Consider the following 17,248-nt stretch of genomic DNA (forward strand, 5'->3'; position numbering starts at 1 on the left):
TGGGGACCTCAAAATTTTGGCCTGGCGAAGGGCCCCCAAAAAGGTAAATCCGGCCCTGATCAGGCCCCCAACAAGTGTTTGTGAATGGTCCCTAAAGGTGGAGTTTGCCGATTCTTGCATGATTGTTAAAAGAAAATTAGTGTCAAAATATTAATGCAATGCATGAAGGGCCCAAATTGTGTTAAAGGACCTTATTCCGTAATCAAATGCATATCAAATGCAGAAAGTGTCATCCTTTAATATGAAATTCCCAGTTCCGGTATTCTCTCAGTCAGACATCCGGGAACATTGTCCTCTTTGTCCCCTTTGCACAAGCGCGCGCATAGCAACAAGCTCAAGGAAGGGGAACTGCACATGTGCACACTGGTTTCCACTGTGTGATGTCAGCCCGACCGAGAGAATAGGAATTGAAGAAAATTAGCACACAACAAATCTTGACCGATTACCAGAATAAAGGGGGCTGGCATTTTCTTCGGAAGGGGTGGGTCACAAATATACTGGGGGGGTCATGAATTTTTGGAGCGAAAAATAGGGGGGTCATAAAATTTTGATGACCAAAATGTAAGGAGTCACAAGATGACCACAGAGTGTATTTATTTTATTAAAAAAAGACTGATTTCAATACAATTTTAGCCTGTTTAGGGGGTAAGGTGGGGGTCATAAAATTGTTGTTGCCAAAATAGGGGGGGTTGCAATTTTATTGACACCAACTTTTTGTAAATTTGGTACCCCCCCCTTCCAAAGAAAATGACAGCCCCTTAAAAGGTAGATCAAAGATGGAACTATGCCTAATGTACAGCCAATTCTTGACTTCACAACTTTTGGAGAACTATATACAAATAATTTTTGGCAGGCTGAGAGGCGGGTAGCGATTTTTGGCGACACATTTGGAAATTTTACCCCCCTGGGAGCTTATAATTATTGCACTGCCCCTAAGTGCCCAACTCCAATTTTTTTTTACAAAAATGAGTTAGACCCAGGATTTTATTGCCAGCAGACTGTTCTTCCTTTGTGTGTGAAAGATGGGCCCAAATCTACTCTCTAAATTATCTGCCACGTACACTTAATCATGGTTTTCATAGAAGAAAGTTTGGCCCTTCTTCCACAAACATAGGGTTAAAGCGGAATTTTGTTATTCAATGAAATCTGCTTTTCACTGCAATAAACTTGATTGCTATGCTCCTACTTGTGCAATGGATAATTTCCAAATTTCTGTAGCTATTTATAACACATCTTCTTACAAAACTGGCACTTGCAGTATATTAGTGGAAGAAGGGCCCAACTCCAGCTTGTATTAAGACCTGTACCATTGCCATGGAAACATAATTTCGAAATGTATGTAATACTGTATATTCATGTATAAAGGTCCCATGTAGATGAAAACATTCTATCAATAAAACGTTTCCAAATATTCAGTTTTTTCTTAATATCTCAAAAACAGTTTTGATGGAGTTGGACCCTTCTTCCTCTTAGCTATTCAATTATACTAAACAGGTCCTGCAGAGCAGTGTGGGGTGTGTGTGTAGGGGGAGAGAAAAATCCAGGTGGGGTAAACTTCTTTCTTTCCTTCCTTAATTTGTTCCTGCAATGTTTCGATTTCTTGGTAGGGGCAGGGGTAAAATGCAAAGACAAAAATTTCCCAGTACTATCAGTGGGTATCATACATAAACAGCTCAAATAAAAAGGCTTCATATTTTGTCTTTTACATCATGGTCGGGTGACATGGACTTTCATTTTTGTTCCATTGACAGGGAGGTAAATAACATGTTAACTGGGTGGACAAATGCCCACCCAGTAAATTATTTTGCCCACCCAGTAAATTCAACTTGCCCATTGCCCAAAAGTGCCCACCCAGTAAATTATATTGCCCACAAAAAATTGGGCACCATATAATAATTATCATAAAACAAGTACCAACGTACATTTCTTGAAATCAACTTGCATTTTGAAAGTGATAATGAATAATGAAAGTGATGTATCTTTTCTTAGCATTTGCCTATTTACCAGGTTTACAACTTCGGAGTAAGAATAATTATCACACAGTGCACATTGGTAAAGGAAGCCAAAAATTAATATTATTTTGAGCAATTTCCACATAAAACCTTCTTAAAAAATTCTTATGAGCACATAAATTTAGATATTCTTGAATAAGGGATGTTTTTAATAGACTTGAAACATTATTTGAAACTTAATCCAGATATGCATTGCTCGTTTCAAGTCTTTGAGCATACACAAATAGGCAGGCCTATAGTATTTTGGAAATGATTGTTTGCAATCAATCTAAACTTTAAATGTTGAAATAATACACGTATTTTACATTATCATTACTTTTTACACCTTTCGACTGTGATTCTATACTATGGGTCTTTATTATTTAATATAATATTGTTATGTTATTTTATTTAATATAATAATTGACAAAATAAACATTTTAATTATAGTTGGGAAAGAGGTCAATATAATAATGTCAAATTCTTTTGTTATGTAATTTTTTTTATTACTTTTTACACCTTTCAAATGTGATTCTACATCGGTCTTATTTGTGCACCATTGGGGCCTTACCGTATGTTATAAGAATTATAAGAATTGGAAAAATAAACATTTTATTTATAGTTGGGAAAGATGTTAATATAATTATTCAGGGTTGTCCATATATTGCCAAATTCTAGTAAATTCATTTACCGGCTTGGGTGGAAAATAGTGGGGAATACCAATATATACCGCAGAGATGCCACTTTGAGCAACTCAAAAACCCTGAAACTTTGAAAAACACCAGTAATAATGTTTAAATTTGGATAAAAAAGACCAAAAATGGGCTGAAGATGGTTTAAAAGTACAGACATTTTGACTTAATGTTTGGACTAAAGGTGGCATCCCTGATACCGGAAATTACTGGGAAATACTTGTAAAAGGCCGTTTTTTTTTACAAAGCCAACTTCCATGCGAAACCAGGTCTACATTTCTGAAAATTCAAACGCGTGGATGCCATTAATTATCGCTGCCCACCCAGTAAATTATTTTCCTTAATTTGAGGGCAAAAATAAATTAAATTGCCCACCCAGTAAATTATCCTTATTTACCTCCCTGTCCATTGATCTTTTGCCGTAATTTTAAAAGCAACGTATGTACAAATGTATGTAAAACAAAAGCTGTCCTAGGCCATTTACAATGTATAAAACCCATGAGCTTCGAGGACCTCAGCCCCCGTGACCCCTGCCAAGGCTTTGCCCCTGGACCCCACCAATGGCCCTTAAGCGGGCCCTTGCCCACACGTTCGCTCGCTAGGATAGTGGAGCTTAATTAATTCAAATTTCTAAAAGTTATGAGGTTATGAATGTTGATTAAGGCACCATGAAAATAAAGAAAACACACAATGCTACATAATATTGTTGTCAATGAGTTTTTTTATTATCATTATAGGTATTACAGTTTTTGAACGTGTACACATATTACTATACCCAGTCCATATAATAAATTGACAATGACATTGCCACCAATAGAATGCAGAGAGACTTGTTAGCGCTGGGCGCATTTAGAATTATATACAAATATAAATGATATCTTCTTATATGGGCTATCCCAGTTGAAATCCATACACCCCCTATGGAAGACATGACCTTAATCTCCCACACAGGGGGTGTAGTTTTCAAATGAAGATACCCATTCCAGTAACCTCATTTGAAATCTACACCCCCTGTGTGGAAGAGAAGCTCATGATTTTCTATAAAGGGTGTATTGATTTCAACTGGAATGGCCCACTAACACAGATCTCTCCAGGCCGTCTCTCTCTCCCAACATCCAATACCAATTCACATTTGTCACATATCATGGGTTGATTTTGGAAATGCTTGAAATATTGGCAATTCCCTTGATTTGAAGATGAGGTGTAAATAACTGGGAAATTATCTGAATATTTGTGTTCATTAAATCAACTGAACCAACCAAAAACACAAATAAGAAACGGCTAGTTGTGACATTGAAACTGCCAGAATGATTTATTTATAAAAGCTTGTTGAATTTCATAATGTAAGTGTAAAAATGCATGAACAATTGTTTTAACAACACATTTTGAAAATTATGCTTCACAAGTAAAACATGCATATGCATCAAAAACAATACTCTTATTTTTTTACTTAGTAAATGTTTGTAAGGCCTGAATGCATAATGCCTGTTACGATCCCAGTCACTTCCCACACGCATGTGTTTAGAATTTCTTAGAGTGCCCTGACACAAGGAACAATGACAGATTACCCCTTCAGGTTTGGTGAGAAAACTATAACAAAAGGCACAAACACATAATTATTTCAGTGCACATCCAATACAGTTGATGAATCCTAGCTCACTTAAGTACATTTAATATCAAGTCTCACATGTCCATCTATCCATTCACGCACCTTAAACATCCATGCATACCTCAGACTTAATCTATTAAGTCACATTCACGTCTTACTCTCACTGAATACAATAAATTAGCATAAATATCTCATCACCCAGTACACAAACATACATATTATATACATCACTAACATAACCTCATTGCAAGTTAATATCCAATATATATCTGAAGTTTAAAAACAACATCATTTCACTTTTTGGCAGAATATGATCTACTTGACACAGAACATTTATTTATGTAACTCCTTCAAACGCGTGTATGTGCATCAGTAAAAATTGGGTTCTAACAATTGACAATGGCTGATTCAATGGCAGAGGTGGATTTTAAAATTCCTTTCAAACATGGTAACTAAATTTCATTGTTAATTACAAACTATGAAATCATCTTTGGAGGTGCACAATGGTTTGTGCACCGCACTGGACAGCACCAAATACAAATCTCTGAACCTACAAACTTACAATCGCAAAAATCTGACAGTGAATTTTAATATTGTACTTTTGTATCATTTTGGACACCCTGAATAAAGGAACTTTTCTGAACTGTTAACCTCTGACTACTATTCATATATTTAATTCTTGGACAGTTGTATGGCTGCTTATGTTGAGCTGTGTGAGTGCTTTAGGAACCCAAAACACACTGCCTGAATACAACATTGTGCTGTGCGATTTGTCACAAGTACATGGGATGCATTTGTGAGTTCAAATGCACATTGTGAGAATTAATTGCACACAGGGCACAGACGACATTGCGATTGTACTGGATAATACTGTGCACAATGCTATCAGGATATATTGAATACTGTAAGCAGTGTCTTAGCTAGCCACAAGTCTACCCATCTTTGGGCTATTCCATATGAAATCCATACACCCCTATGGAAGACTTGACCTTAATCTTCCAAACAAAGGGGATGTATATTTCAAATGAAGTCAGGTTACCCCATTTGAAATTTGTAATCAACCTTTTTGTAACCAACCAAAATAGATCTTTGCCCAGTGGCGTAACTAGGATTGGTAGTGCCCGGGGCAAGAAACAAAATTGGTGCCCCTACCCCCACCCACCCGAGAATATCTTGGACGCGGACAGTGGTGTAGGTGAATGGCGCCCAGGGCTAAGGATACATAATGCTCCCCCCTCCCCAATTCTTGAAACAATTGCACGCAGAGCACGCGAAATTTGGACATATAAGGCCTACCACACAGTGTCATTGCCCCGATATCTTCATGGCAGAAATCGCCATGGTAGGTTGAATCCACAGCCACGCATGGCCATTTTGTTCCGACCTTTGAGACGCATAATTATCCGAGGGACATGATTAAGGCTACTCACAATAGCCGAGTAATTGATTTCTCTGTGCGTGAGTAAGCTTGTTTACGCCATTGAGGTCAATGGTCATCGACTTTTATACTGCCTCCAAGGGATTAGTGAGTCCAGCTATATAGCCTACTACGGCGCTGTAGTCCATACAGGACCAACGCAATATAAAATCAGCAGAATTTTGGTCAGTTTTTGGTCAGCTTTCTCAAGACGCTAGCTAACGACTATCATATATGTGACATGATCAATGGGAATGAGTCACATGTCGACCCTGGTCGAAAATGAGTTTTAAATATCTTTCTAATGAGGACATTTAGAGCTTTCAGAAACTGAAAACCCCATGTTGATACAACTTTTATTTGTGAAGTTACGTACATTTTTCAATCTCTGAAAACAAAATAAAACAAAAGAATTATAACACTTTCTTTGCCAATATCCCAAAATCAACATTAGCGACATCCGACTCATTTCCCTTGATCGTGTCACATATGTTCAACACGTATATTCAAGTGCAAGGAACCACATCTGGATTCTTCAGACGAAATCATTTACGGGAGATATTCATCTTTTTCTACCCCGGTATCCAAAGATTTTCGTCTGAATATCAAAATCGTGCATAGCACATTCACATGTATCGATCCCGGGTATTTATTTTAGTATCTCTGCTGTACCAAGTAATTATTAGTCAAGCGATGTCGGTGTGTACCACTAATTAATTTTGGTTACAGAAGTTGAATATCGGCCTTTAAATGTTTTATCAATTGATTTTGCGCTGAAATGCGAATGAAGCGTGCAAATTGATTTTGCGCTGAAATGCGAATGAAGCGTGCAAAACTTTTGCCTTGGAGGGGCGCAGAATTGATGCTGAATTTTGGCACCCCTTTAAGGGCATATTGGCTCCCCATGCCCCCCTAGTTACGCCAGTGTCTTTGCCAATCCAAATGTAGGCTGCAGGTAGCATCTTTGCGGTTAATGTTTGTATGGGGTTTCAACAGGTATGGGCAAACCTCGACTATCTAGCCAAGACACTGATGGTTGTGATGGGAACTCCACTTATCATTAGTTGGCATACAATTACAGCATATTGGTGAAGCTACAAAAGTTAGCACAATAGAAAGTGGCATATTTAAAGTGTACATTATACAGCCAAAATCTTTTAAAATAAGCATTGTTTTATACAAATTTATAAATTTGTTATTTAAAAGCTTTGAGAATTATATGTCTACAAACAATGGTCTCACAAATAAGGATTGCATATCACCTGGGCCAAGTAGAATAAGTTAATAGTACACCCAGTGATATAAATGTACAATCTTGTCAAAACTGCCTTGTAATCATTATAGAGATCCCACACTCCCAAATTTTTTTCATAAGGCCAAATTTCTATATCTTTTTGTACACAAGAATAAAATTACCAGGTATAGAATAAGTCATAAAATATGATAAAATGGATTGAATACAATAGTTATTGGTTAATAATTCTCTATACAAATTTGTCGGCACTTTCTTGAATATCTACCATTTTATTATGAGGCAAAACTTGAGTATCTAAGATCATGTTCACACCTAAGAAATTGCTTTATTTCATGAAGATATGATGACAAATAAAAAATGCAAATTTGTAATGCATGTTTCACTTCACTTCATGCTTTGTATATTTCCAGTTGCAGTACTTCATCGCTAGGCAACCATATATGTATGCTTGTTTCCATTTTCTTTCAATTACGCTTAATGTGTATGCAACCATATTTTTATTTGATCTTCATTTTAAAACATAGGTATTTTCTGGTGTGAACAGACTTAGACAGTAATAAGTGCACAAAAAGAAGGCACAATAAATAAGTGCACAATATTAACTATTATTATAAGGTCACAAATTTATAATTTCAAAAATTCATCCATGTCATTTTGAAAGTAACTATTTCTCCATAATATTTCAAAATTCGTATTTTTTCAAATCAGCTTCATATAGAATAGTGTTTCACAATGAAGTAGTATAATATTTCATACATGTGTCAGTACTTTGTATAAAATGTAATATGTTTTAAAGCTACTGGGCATGTCTGATCTATTGGTAAAGTATGCACACTGGACAGCAAAGATTTTGCTACTGGGTAGGCATGTGTTCTAGACTAAATTGAGCAGGCTGATTCCAAATCTGAAGTCAGAATTTGTCCATCACATCAGGATTTTAAGATAGATGTAAGGCCTATCAGCAAATTGGCGTAAAATGAGTCTACAAATGTGTTTCTTGTATTTCCACCTTGATTTCTTTTCACCTATTAAGGGCAAAAGTTCCATCAAGACATTTCAGTGATGGAAACAAGGTATCAAGGACAGTTTAACCCAAACATGATAGCAGATGTATTTTATTATGTCTTTAATATTATAGAGCATACTCAGTAAAAACGTAACTTGAAAGTGTGTTGTGTTGGGTAAATTCTGACTTTATATTTGAAATCAGCGGCCCTGATTTAGCCAAGAATACATGGATTTTCCTCAGATAAAGTTTTCATTTGTTGTCCTGTGAATTATCATAAGATTGGGCCAAAACCTGGCGTGGTCATGAGTATTGAACCAGCAACATTGTGAGTAATGTGTACACAAGCAAAGAATTTAACCTCTATTTGTTTCTCTCTACCCAAGTATATGGGCCTGAATAGGTAGCAGCTTATGTTTGGAAGGCACACAGACTCATTATGCAGACTAGGAACCCACGCACTGCAACAATGGAGTCAGGTTCAATGGGCTATTACAGTTGAACTCTATGATACACAACCTATGGAAAACATGACCTTATTCTCCCACACAGGGAGTATGAATTTCAAATGGGGTTACCCGAGTAGGTGACTCCATTTGAAATCTCCACTGTGTGGGAGATTCAGATCAAGTCTTCCATAGGGGGTGTATGGATATCAACTAGAATAGCTGAATAGCTACTGAGAGAGAGATGAGCCCTGTGGGTTGTGGCCACCCACCCAATTGACCTTTTTGGTAAATCCCATAAGCCTTTGCGAGTACACCTGAGATGTCATCATTTGATGTCAGTATGCGGCCGGCCAATGCGCAAATCATTTAGCGAACATCGTTACTGCGCATTGCATGTCGGTGTGACGTCAAATGATGACTTCTCAGATGTACTCGCAAAGACTTGTGGGATTTACCTTACATGTCAATGACATTTATAGCGATGATGTGGATATCTCAAAGCATTTTAAGTACCGAAAGAAAACTCCCTAAAATGAATATGTTTTTTGTTCCAATGTGTACTGACATGATTAATACTGCTGTACGGTCAATAGACAGATCTACAAATATACATAGAAATGAGGTTTCTGGGACTTTGTTTACACTAAATGACACAAATAATTAAGGCAATGTGGATAATGATGTGTTTACATTAGTGGTAAACATTGAAGCATTTCATCATGCATATATTGTGTGTGAATAAGATGCTCTATTGGCAAAGGAATCTCATTTCAATCAATACTCCGTAACCAAATTCCATCATAAAATGTATCATTTTGAGTAGCAAATATAAAACAATACACCAAATTACTTCATTGACTCAAATTGGAATCCTTGTATCAGCCAGTACATCAGCCTTCTCAATATTTAATGGCAATATCAATGCCACATACAGTGACAGTTCACTCAAATGTGTGTCAATAGTGAGTTTTCATTTCGGACAATGGATGATTCTGCAGCAGTATATTGACACCTCGTGTCATGTGACCATGCATCAACTTTGCAATTTTGTTGTCCTAAACTTTCTTGAACACTACTTGGGGCAAATTTGCATTGTTGTGAAAACAATAACTTTTGGCAGACGATAGTGGCAATTAATTTTTTTACTGTTACAAAACCCACCGTGGTTCAAAACAAAAACTCCCTAATGAGGAGATGCCATCCTACATATAAAATATCAATACAACACCTGGGTGTCGTTATAATACTTGCAACTCGCAAAGGGTTTATTTAAAAAATTATAATTTTGTGAAAATATTGTGGTTCCAGTTACGTACTGTAAAGGTTACTACATTAAATCAATTATTAGGATTTATGTGCACTTTAGCTAGTGCACAATCTGATATCAGCAAAGGTCATCTACAATAATGAGTGAAAATATTGAAATGACTGAAATGCAACACGATGAATGCAAAAGTCTCACTTGTCTTTCTCTCATAAACATAACATATAAGCACAGAGGAAGACATACAAAAATACTGAAGCCATAAAATACCCTTCATGTAAAACAATTTCTTTTTCTCTTTTAAACACAAAATATAAAAATATATATAGTGACATAACCTAACAATGCACTTAATAAGATAACTTCAGATGTATCAGTTAATGTACAATATAAAACATAATTTGGTAAATAATAATAATAGTAACAAAACTGCACCATAGCTCACATTACATACTGGGTTGAGTGCATTTCTGAAGCTTTATCAATCGAGTGGGTTATCATTAATCTCAGACACAGATAATGAAAAAAACCAAACTGAATCATGAGACTTGTTCATTGGTCACATTCAATTCAATATTTGACTTCTACAATCATACAATATACTATTACAAGTAACATCATAAAGCATGTATTACAAAATAAGTTTTGTCTTATCAATGTTGACAACTACAACAATTTGAAACAATCATTTATAATCTCATCTGTTGAAAGCAAGAAGGTCATAAGTGTATAATAATAAGAAATCACTTACAACCTTCTTGTACTAACCCTTTGCACAGTCATCTCAAAATGAGATTTGTACGCCTGTCACATGCATGCATAACTTCTGTTTATGCTTTGCAAAAGCCTTCTGGTGCATTGGCAGAATAGCGCAAAAACCTCATTTTGGTGGATCTGTGCTAAGGGTTAACTGAACAATTCATCTTATATATATTAAACAAGTTCTTTTCAAACCAATAAGAACCAATCACTGACTATAAATGCAGTCAAGGCTATTCATATCATTAAACTGACACCCCGCTCAGCTGCCATTCATCACGCTTTATTAATCAAGTAATATGTGACAAGGTATAGTCCTTTGGCTTTGAGTTAACAGCTCTATAAAATCATAAATATCCTTTGACTGCAAAATAATTTTACGTTTAGTTCCTACAGGTTTAGAAAGAACACAATAGATGACACAAAAAAAGATAGCTAAAATAGCTTGACATTTAGACAATGACAAAAATACATTGCACTATGGAAATGGCGTGCCCTTTGATTCAGTCTCCGATTGTAGCAAACAAGTGTACAAAGTTCTCTTCAGCAGCAACACTACCACCAATCTGCATCTGGCAGTCAAACATTCCTGAGTGTAGTAAGTGTCACCTTTCATGTGCAAAATGACCCCATGCTTCTTGGTACCAAGGCAGATTACATCAGCCCGCTTAGCTGCCACTCATTATTAATCCAACTTGTAAACGGTGGTACCTAATTTAAATCATCCCATTGGTTAAAAAAAAACCTCTTGACTCAATATACTTCTAATATTTAGCAGCCAATCAATGAATTGCCCATAAACATTTAAAAACAATTTTGGGTATAACACAATTTTTCTGAGCAACAGAAAATGGCCTCTGAGTAGCTCAATTCTCTGTCGTAGTGAATACGTCGTACCTTAGTTACTACTTTACACAGGTGGTTTGCACACCTGTTAGCAACCTATTGACTTTGTGTTATGATCATTTTGATCATGGTTCTGAACACAAATAACGTGAACCAATTGACCTGGCAGCGATGTATTTTGATGTCACACTACGGAGGTGAATTATGCGACTAATCAGCAACAATGGGTTTGTGACAACACTTACAGGAAAGGAAATGACACTTTCCAAATTGGTGAGAAACACAATTCTATTCATAGCAAGAATAACAATGCATGATCCATAGCTGTGCATATTGGTAGTTAGAAGAACAGATTCTTGGCATTGGTTGTATTTATCCAGGAAGTTTCTACACTACACATCATTACTTTTGCAGTCTTCCATCTTGTTTACTAAGGGCAGCCATGTGTTATCATAAAGTTGCAAAACATTCATATAAGTCTTGTGTTCTTGAGGAATTGAATGAGAGCTTCATATACAAAAATATACTGTCCTATTGTCTGCACCATTAACATTCGTTGCTGTCGTAGAAGCTCCAACATCCTTGGAATGTTGATTTCCTGCAGAAAATAAACAACAAGGACATTTTGATTAAATGAACTTAATGTCATAAACTCACTTATAACACTATGGAAAACATACAATATCTCAACACAATTATGGTCACAGGTGAGATGTAAAGTATGCATATCAGCAAGCACATCTTTAAATTGTGGCTGTTTGCTCAAATCATTGGCGTATACATGCACATGTTACAAGATGCCACATAGATGTGTGCAAGAAACTGGTGCATCGACAAGACGACAACATGTAATATTGTGACATGAAAAGCGATTAACAGCTAATGAACTATCTTTTTGTTCACATTAAAAAATACATGATGGGATTTTATCATTCATCTGGATTGCACAGGTATCTATATACTTTCTTAGTCAGTTATTGAACCCACAATTTTATGCGGACACACACCCACCTAAAGAGTTGGGAGGTGCAGGGTATACATGTGTACTTACCTCATTGTGTTCTAGACTATTGATCATGACATCTGTAAGCACCAATACACCTGTCCTACCAACACCAGCAGAGCAATGGATGAGAGGAGGAGATGGTTTGTCATCCTCATTCATACTATTCGCATGACGCCACACAGACTGGAATTCTTCTATGAAAGCTGCAAGGTGCAAATGAAATAAAACAAGTTAGTCAGGCTCAGAATTTGGATTACAGTTTTAAAATTACTATTTACTTAGATTTACCTCAAAATTCTTGTATAAAATATTAATTCACTCTAGTGAATATGATTGATATTTGCATTACATTAAACGGTGTAGCACTCAACTTGAACATGAAAAAGGATATTTGTAAGATTGTAAGAGATACAAGGCTGAATGCTTAAAATGTTAACATATTGTTAAGTTCTGACAGAACTGATTATCTTTTGTGAATGGTTTTAGAGTTAGATTTCTTCAAAAAGTGTTGGAACATTTAAAATTAATATTACTATTCTCCAAACTCTCAGAACAATGTTGATTGGTGTGAGCCCTCACTCCTCTACAAAAGGATTGGCGGGGTTGGAAGAAAGGGTAGGACATGTAATGGGTGTCAAAATCCATCCACAATTGTGTGTACAAGTGTTTCACATATGTGACATGATCAAGGGAATGAGTCACATGTCGACCCTGGTCGAAAATGAGTTTTATGTTTCTAAAGAGGACACTTAGAGCTTTCTGAAACTGAAAACTCCATGTTGATACGACTTTTCTTTGCAAAGTTACATCAATTTATCAATCGCTGAAAACAATATAAAACAAAAGAATTTTAACACTTTTTTTGCCAATATCTCAAAATCAATATTGGCGACATCGGACTCATTTCCCTTGATCGTGTCACATATATTTCTATGATTGTGTTTGAGGGCATGCAGCACTCACCTAGATAACCTTGCACATCTTCTGGACAGCCCTGGTTAGGCCAGTCGTTGTATTGTAAATGCCATACCGTTCTCTGTTCACCAGATGGTACATGCCTCACCGTCAGACCACTGGTGATATAATTACCCGAATCGTTGCAAAACTGACCAATCACACGGAACTATGGGATTCAAACAAGTATAGTATGGATATTAAGAATGGGTTAAGAATTGACAGGGTTTCGCTATGTGGTGATGTAATTAACTTAATATGCAACATAATTAACATGTCAAATCACAATTGTATACTAAATACATTTCTTTCAGAAGTTGGCTAACTTAAAGTCAAAATGTGACACAATCTGGTCCATGGGGGCTAAAGGCGGCAAATATGAAACTGAGATAAAGGTAAAAATATGGAGTAAAAAAACAATAAAATACATAAGAAAATAGACATCAAGAAACTTCATAACTTTAGAACCAAGTATGTTAGACCTTTGGTGTTTCCAGTATATGATAACCTAATGTTTGTATTTGGTAATGATGATAGTAACTCAATTTTCAAAAATGCCTCCTTTGGCTCCCACGGACCAGATCATGTCACAAATGTGCAATTTCTGTCAAATTTTAATATTTTTATTAGTTGCCAAAAACTATAAAATAATATAACAATAACAACTGTCAGAAAGGTTTTCTGGTCATATCAAGCTGAAATAATGAGGGTAACTTACTATCTTGCCCACTTAATACTGTGAAGCTCTATGGAGGATTTAATATCTTATTTTCTTATAAGGTATCATTGAGGATACTTACTGGTCCAAACTCTACCGTGTTCTTCTTTGAGTTGCATTGAGGCCAATAGCGGAAACATTTCTCTTTGCCACCCTCCTGATGATAGAAACAAGCAAATATGCATATTGGTCAATTGCTTTAATCATAAAAAGTCACAGCAATAATAACAAACAACTGCAACAACAACAACAACCCAAACTTAGTGCAGCCAAGCAACAACAGTAATCAGAAATAGTACATGTAGAAAAATGTGATCAGGCTTCATATCATCAGGTCTATTTGTGATCCCACGAAACAAAGCAAGTCCAATGAATGCCTCTTTTGTTTTTAAAGTTGTTGGCAAGTCACTTTTTGTATTGTTTTGGGGCCACTACAATTGTTCGCAAGTCACTCCCAGCCAATGTAATTTACAATTTTTCAGCAAAAAGTACTGCTTATAATAATGTATAGAAATCAAAACTGAATACAAGATACACACAATTCACTGATTATGAAATCACGTTCAATTGGTTTGACATAGGTCACCTCACATAAACTGATATGTACTGATAGCAAGGTGAATTCCACATGAAAGTAGGTCTCGGTAAAGGTTGCTTAACCTACTGGAAAACGTTGGTATGTAGTCAAATAATATGGTGTGATCCTACTAAATCACTGACCCATGAAAAGTATTGCAATCTTAGTGTATGCTTGCAGAAGCAATTTAACCGATAATATTGGCAGCAATTCAATATAAGTCAAAACTTCCTTCATGAACAATAAATTTAACCCTTTTTTGTGTTTAAAAATAAAAGGCAAATCTTGGCATTAAGGCAGGTGAGAGGTAAGTATGACCTAGCTGTGTTTGCACAACAATATTGAGACCAATAAAGCGGAGACATCAGCCAAGGCTTGATATAAGGGGTGTCATTTCCATCCTATGTGCATGATTTTTCTTAGGAAGGGGAAATGCCCAAAATCTTTGTTTTGATATATTATTGGCCTTAACTCAAAATCTGCAAGACATATGAACATATAAATGCAATTATTTGGCTTTCTTGACTCAAACACTGGTAAAATTGTCGCTTCTGCCACCCTTCCTCCATAGTAAGAAACTAGAGCTGCTGACAAGTGATTAGCCAGATTGGGAATAACCTCCTTGTTGAAGCTGGCATGTAATGTGATATAGCCTGATAGCAGGGATATAGATGGCAGATATCTAGTGGCTGACAAGGTTTGATATCGGTAACAGTTCAAAGTTCAAAGTTCAAATTTATTTTATCAATCAATATCATACATAGCATAGCATATATAATAATAACATTGAGTACAATAGATATAGTTTAATAAATATAATAGCAATTAATAATAAGAGTAAATTGCAATAATATTAACAAAAAGATATATTGATAATAATTTGTGATGGTTAATATAACTTGAATACATAATCTATGTAGTATATAATATTACTGTTCATGACGTTAATATACAATATATAATAATATGTTTATATGTGGATATAGGCAATTTACAAATCAGATAATTTATCTTAGTTAATATAATAATTAATGTGGCTAAAATAATATTGACTGACGAGGACCCTGCTAAGCGCATAGCGTGGAGCTGCAGGGACCTCAATAATTAATCAAATATAATTCATCATGTGTATAAACTGGTGACGGTATAGGGGACAAAACAAAACAATACAATACAAGTTATCCGACTAGATTATAGAAAGCAAAGAATGGAAGAAGAAGAAAGAAGAAAGAATAAGGATAATTGAGCGTAACAGAATAGGGACAGCTGAATGATTATGAGCACACATTACGGGGTAGTAGCATGGCTATAACAACCGATGAGGGTTTTTTTAAAACAATATTTAAATGAGGCTAAAGAACGGGAATTTTTTATGTTTGAAGTAAGACTGTTCCAAACCAACGGACCTTGTGAACAGGATGTATTGCTTGCCAGAACAGTTTGGACGGTTCAATAAATGGGTCGTGGCGTGTCTAGTGTCATAATGGTGGGACAGTGTTTGAACTTTAAAAAATTGTTTTCAATGAGGTCAGTAGGTAAAAGGTCATGGTGAAATTGAAACATAAATGAAGAAAGTTGGATTTTATAAATATCATGAATTTTAAGGGTTTTTAAGGATGCGAAGAGTGGGTCTGTGTGGGCTAGCCAAATAGAATTAGTACATGTGCGAATTACCCTTTTCTGCAAAAATGACAAATATGGCAATACAATAATACAGTAAGGTTATGGGATCTAGAGTTTGATCAGCTCGTAAGGCAATCTTAATTTAATAGATTGTCTCAAAGACCTTCCCAAGTTGAAAACCTAATGGGTTTTTTTTATACGTTTTTTTACTTTAATTTTTTTATTAATTTTTGAAACAAAATATATTTCTATTAATCTGTGATGTTATAACCCCCGCCGACTACGAACTGATCAAACTGTAACATATTCTTTGGAGCCTGGGATCTGGGGTTAACTGGCAAAGTAGCTCAGGAGCCTTATGGTAAAACATGTGGTGTTAAAGGGTGGCTGCTCCAACTGATGAAGTCAAGAACCTTACTTTATGGGATCTAGAATGAGCATTTAGGGCGTTTCGACAGTATTTTTTGTGGGACATGAGAGCACCTCAGACGTATCGAATTGCATTCTGAATACTAAGCATGTCTTTCTGATATCAAATAATTTTTTGAAATTCACGATATAATACAAATTTTATGACAAATTATTAAAATTTGATATTTTTCAAATTTTTGATATATAACAGTCCTCAAAATAAATTTTATAAATCTAATGATATATTCTTAAAGTGTATGTAGCTGGGAGGAAAAGCCGACGATCAATTGAAAATGTTGACCTTTTATATTGAAGATAGGGATTTTTTTCCCCAAAAGACCTAATTTTTTTTGGTTTTGGGAAAAAAAAATCCATATCTTCAATACGAAAGGTCAAAATTTTCAATTGATCGTTGGCTTTTCATCCCACCTACATACACTTTAAGTATAAATCATCAGATTTATAAAGTTTACTTCAAGTACTGTTAAATATCAAAAATATCAATTTTAATGATTTGCCATAAAATGTGTATTACATTGCGAATTTCAAAAAATCAAAATTATTTGATATCAGAAGGACATTCTTCGTATTCAGAATGCAATTCGATATGTCTGATGTGCTCTAATGTCCCACAATAAATACTGTCCAAACGTTCATACCCCTTCCCTTAA

General features: G+C 35.5%; 1 protein-coding gene across 1 annotated transcript in view; it reads right to left on the minus strand.

Annotated features, from left to right (window-relative positions):
- Positions 1-3,379: 3,379 nt before the first annotated feature.
- Positions 3,380-17,248, minus strand: part of LOC140152458 (tyrosine-protein phosphatase non-receptor type 21-like) — a 53,038-nt gene continuing 39,169 nt past the window's right edge. The window contains 4 exon segments of the mRNA XM_072174775.1: positions 3,380-11,886; positions 12,340-12,497; positions 13,258-13,417; positions 14,049-14,123. Coding sequence (XP_072030876.1) covers positions 11,758-11,886; positions 12,340-12,497; positions 13,258-13,417; positions 14,049-14,123 — 522 coding nt within the window. The 3' untranslated portion in view covers positions 3,380-11,757.

The sequence above is a fragment of the Amphiura filiformis genome, chromosome 5 (assembly GCF_039555335.1).
Source record: "Amphiura filiformis chromosome 5, Afil_fr2py, whole genome shotgun sequence".
NCBI classification, from domain to species: Eukaryota; Metazoa; Echinodermata; class Ophiuroidea; order Amphilepidida; family Amphiuridae; genus Amphiura; species Amphiura filiformis.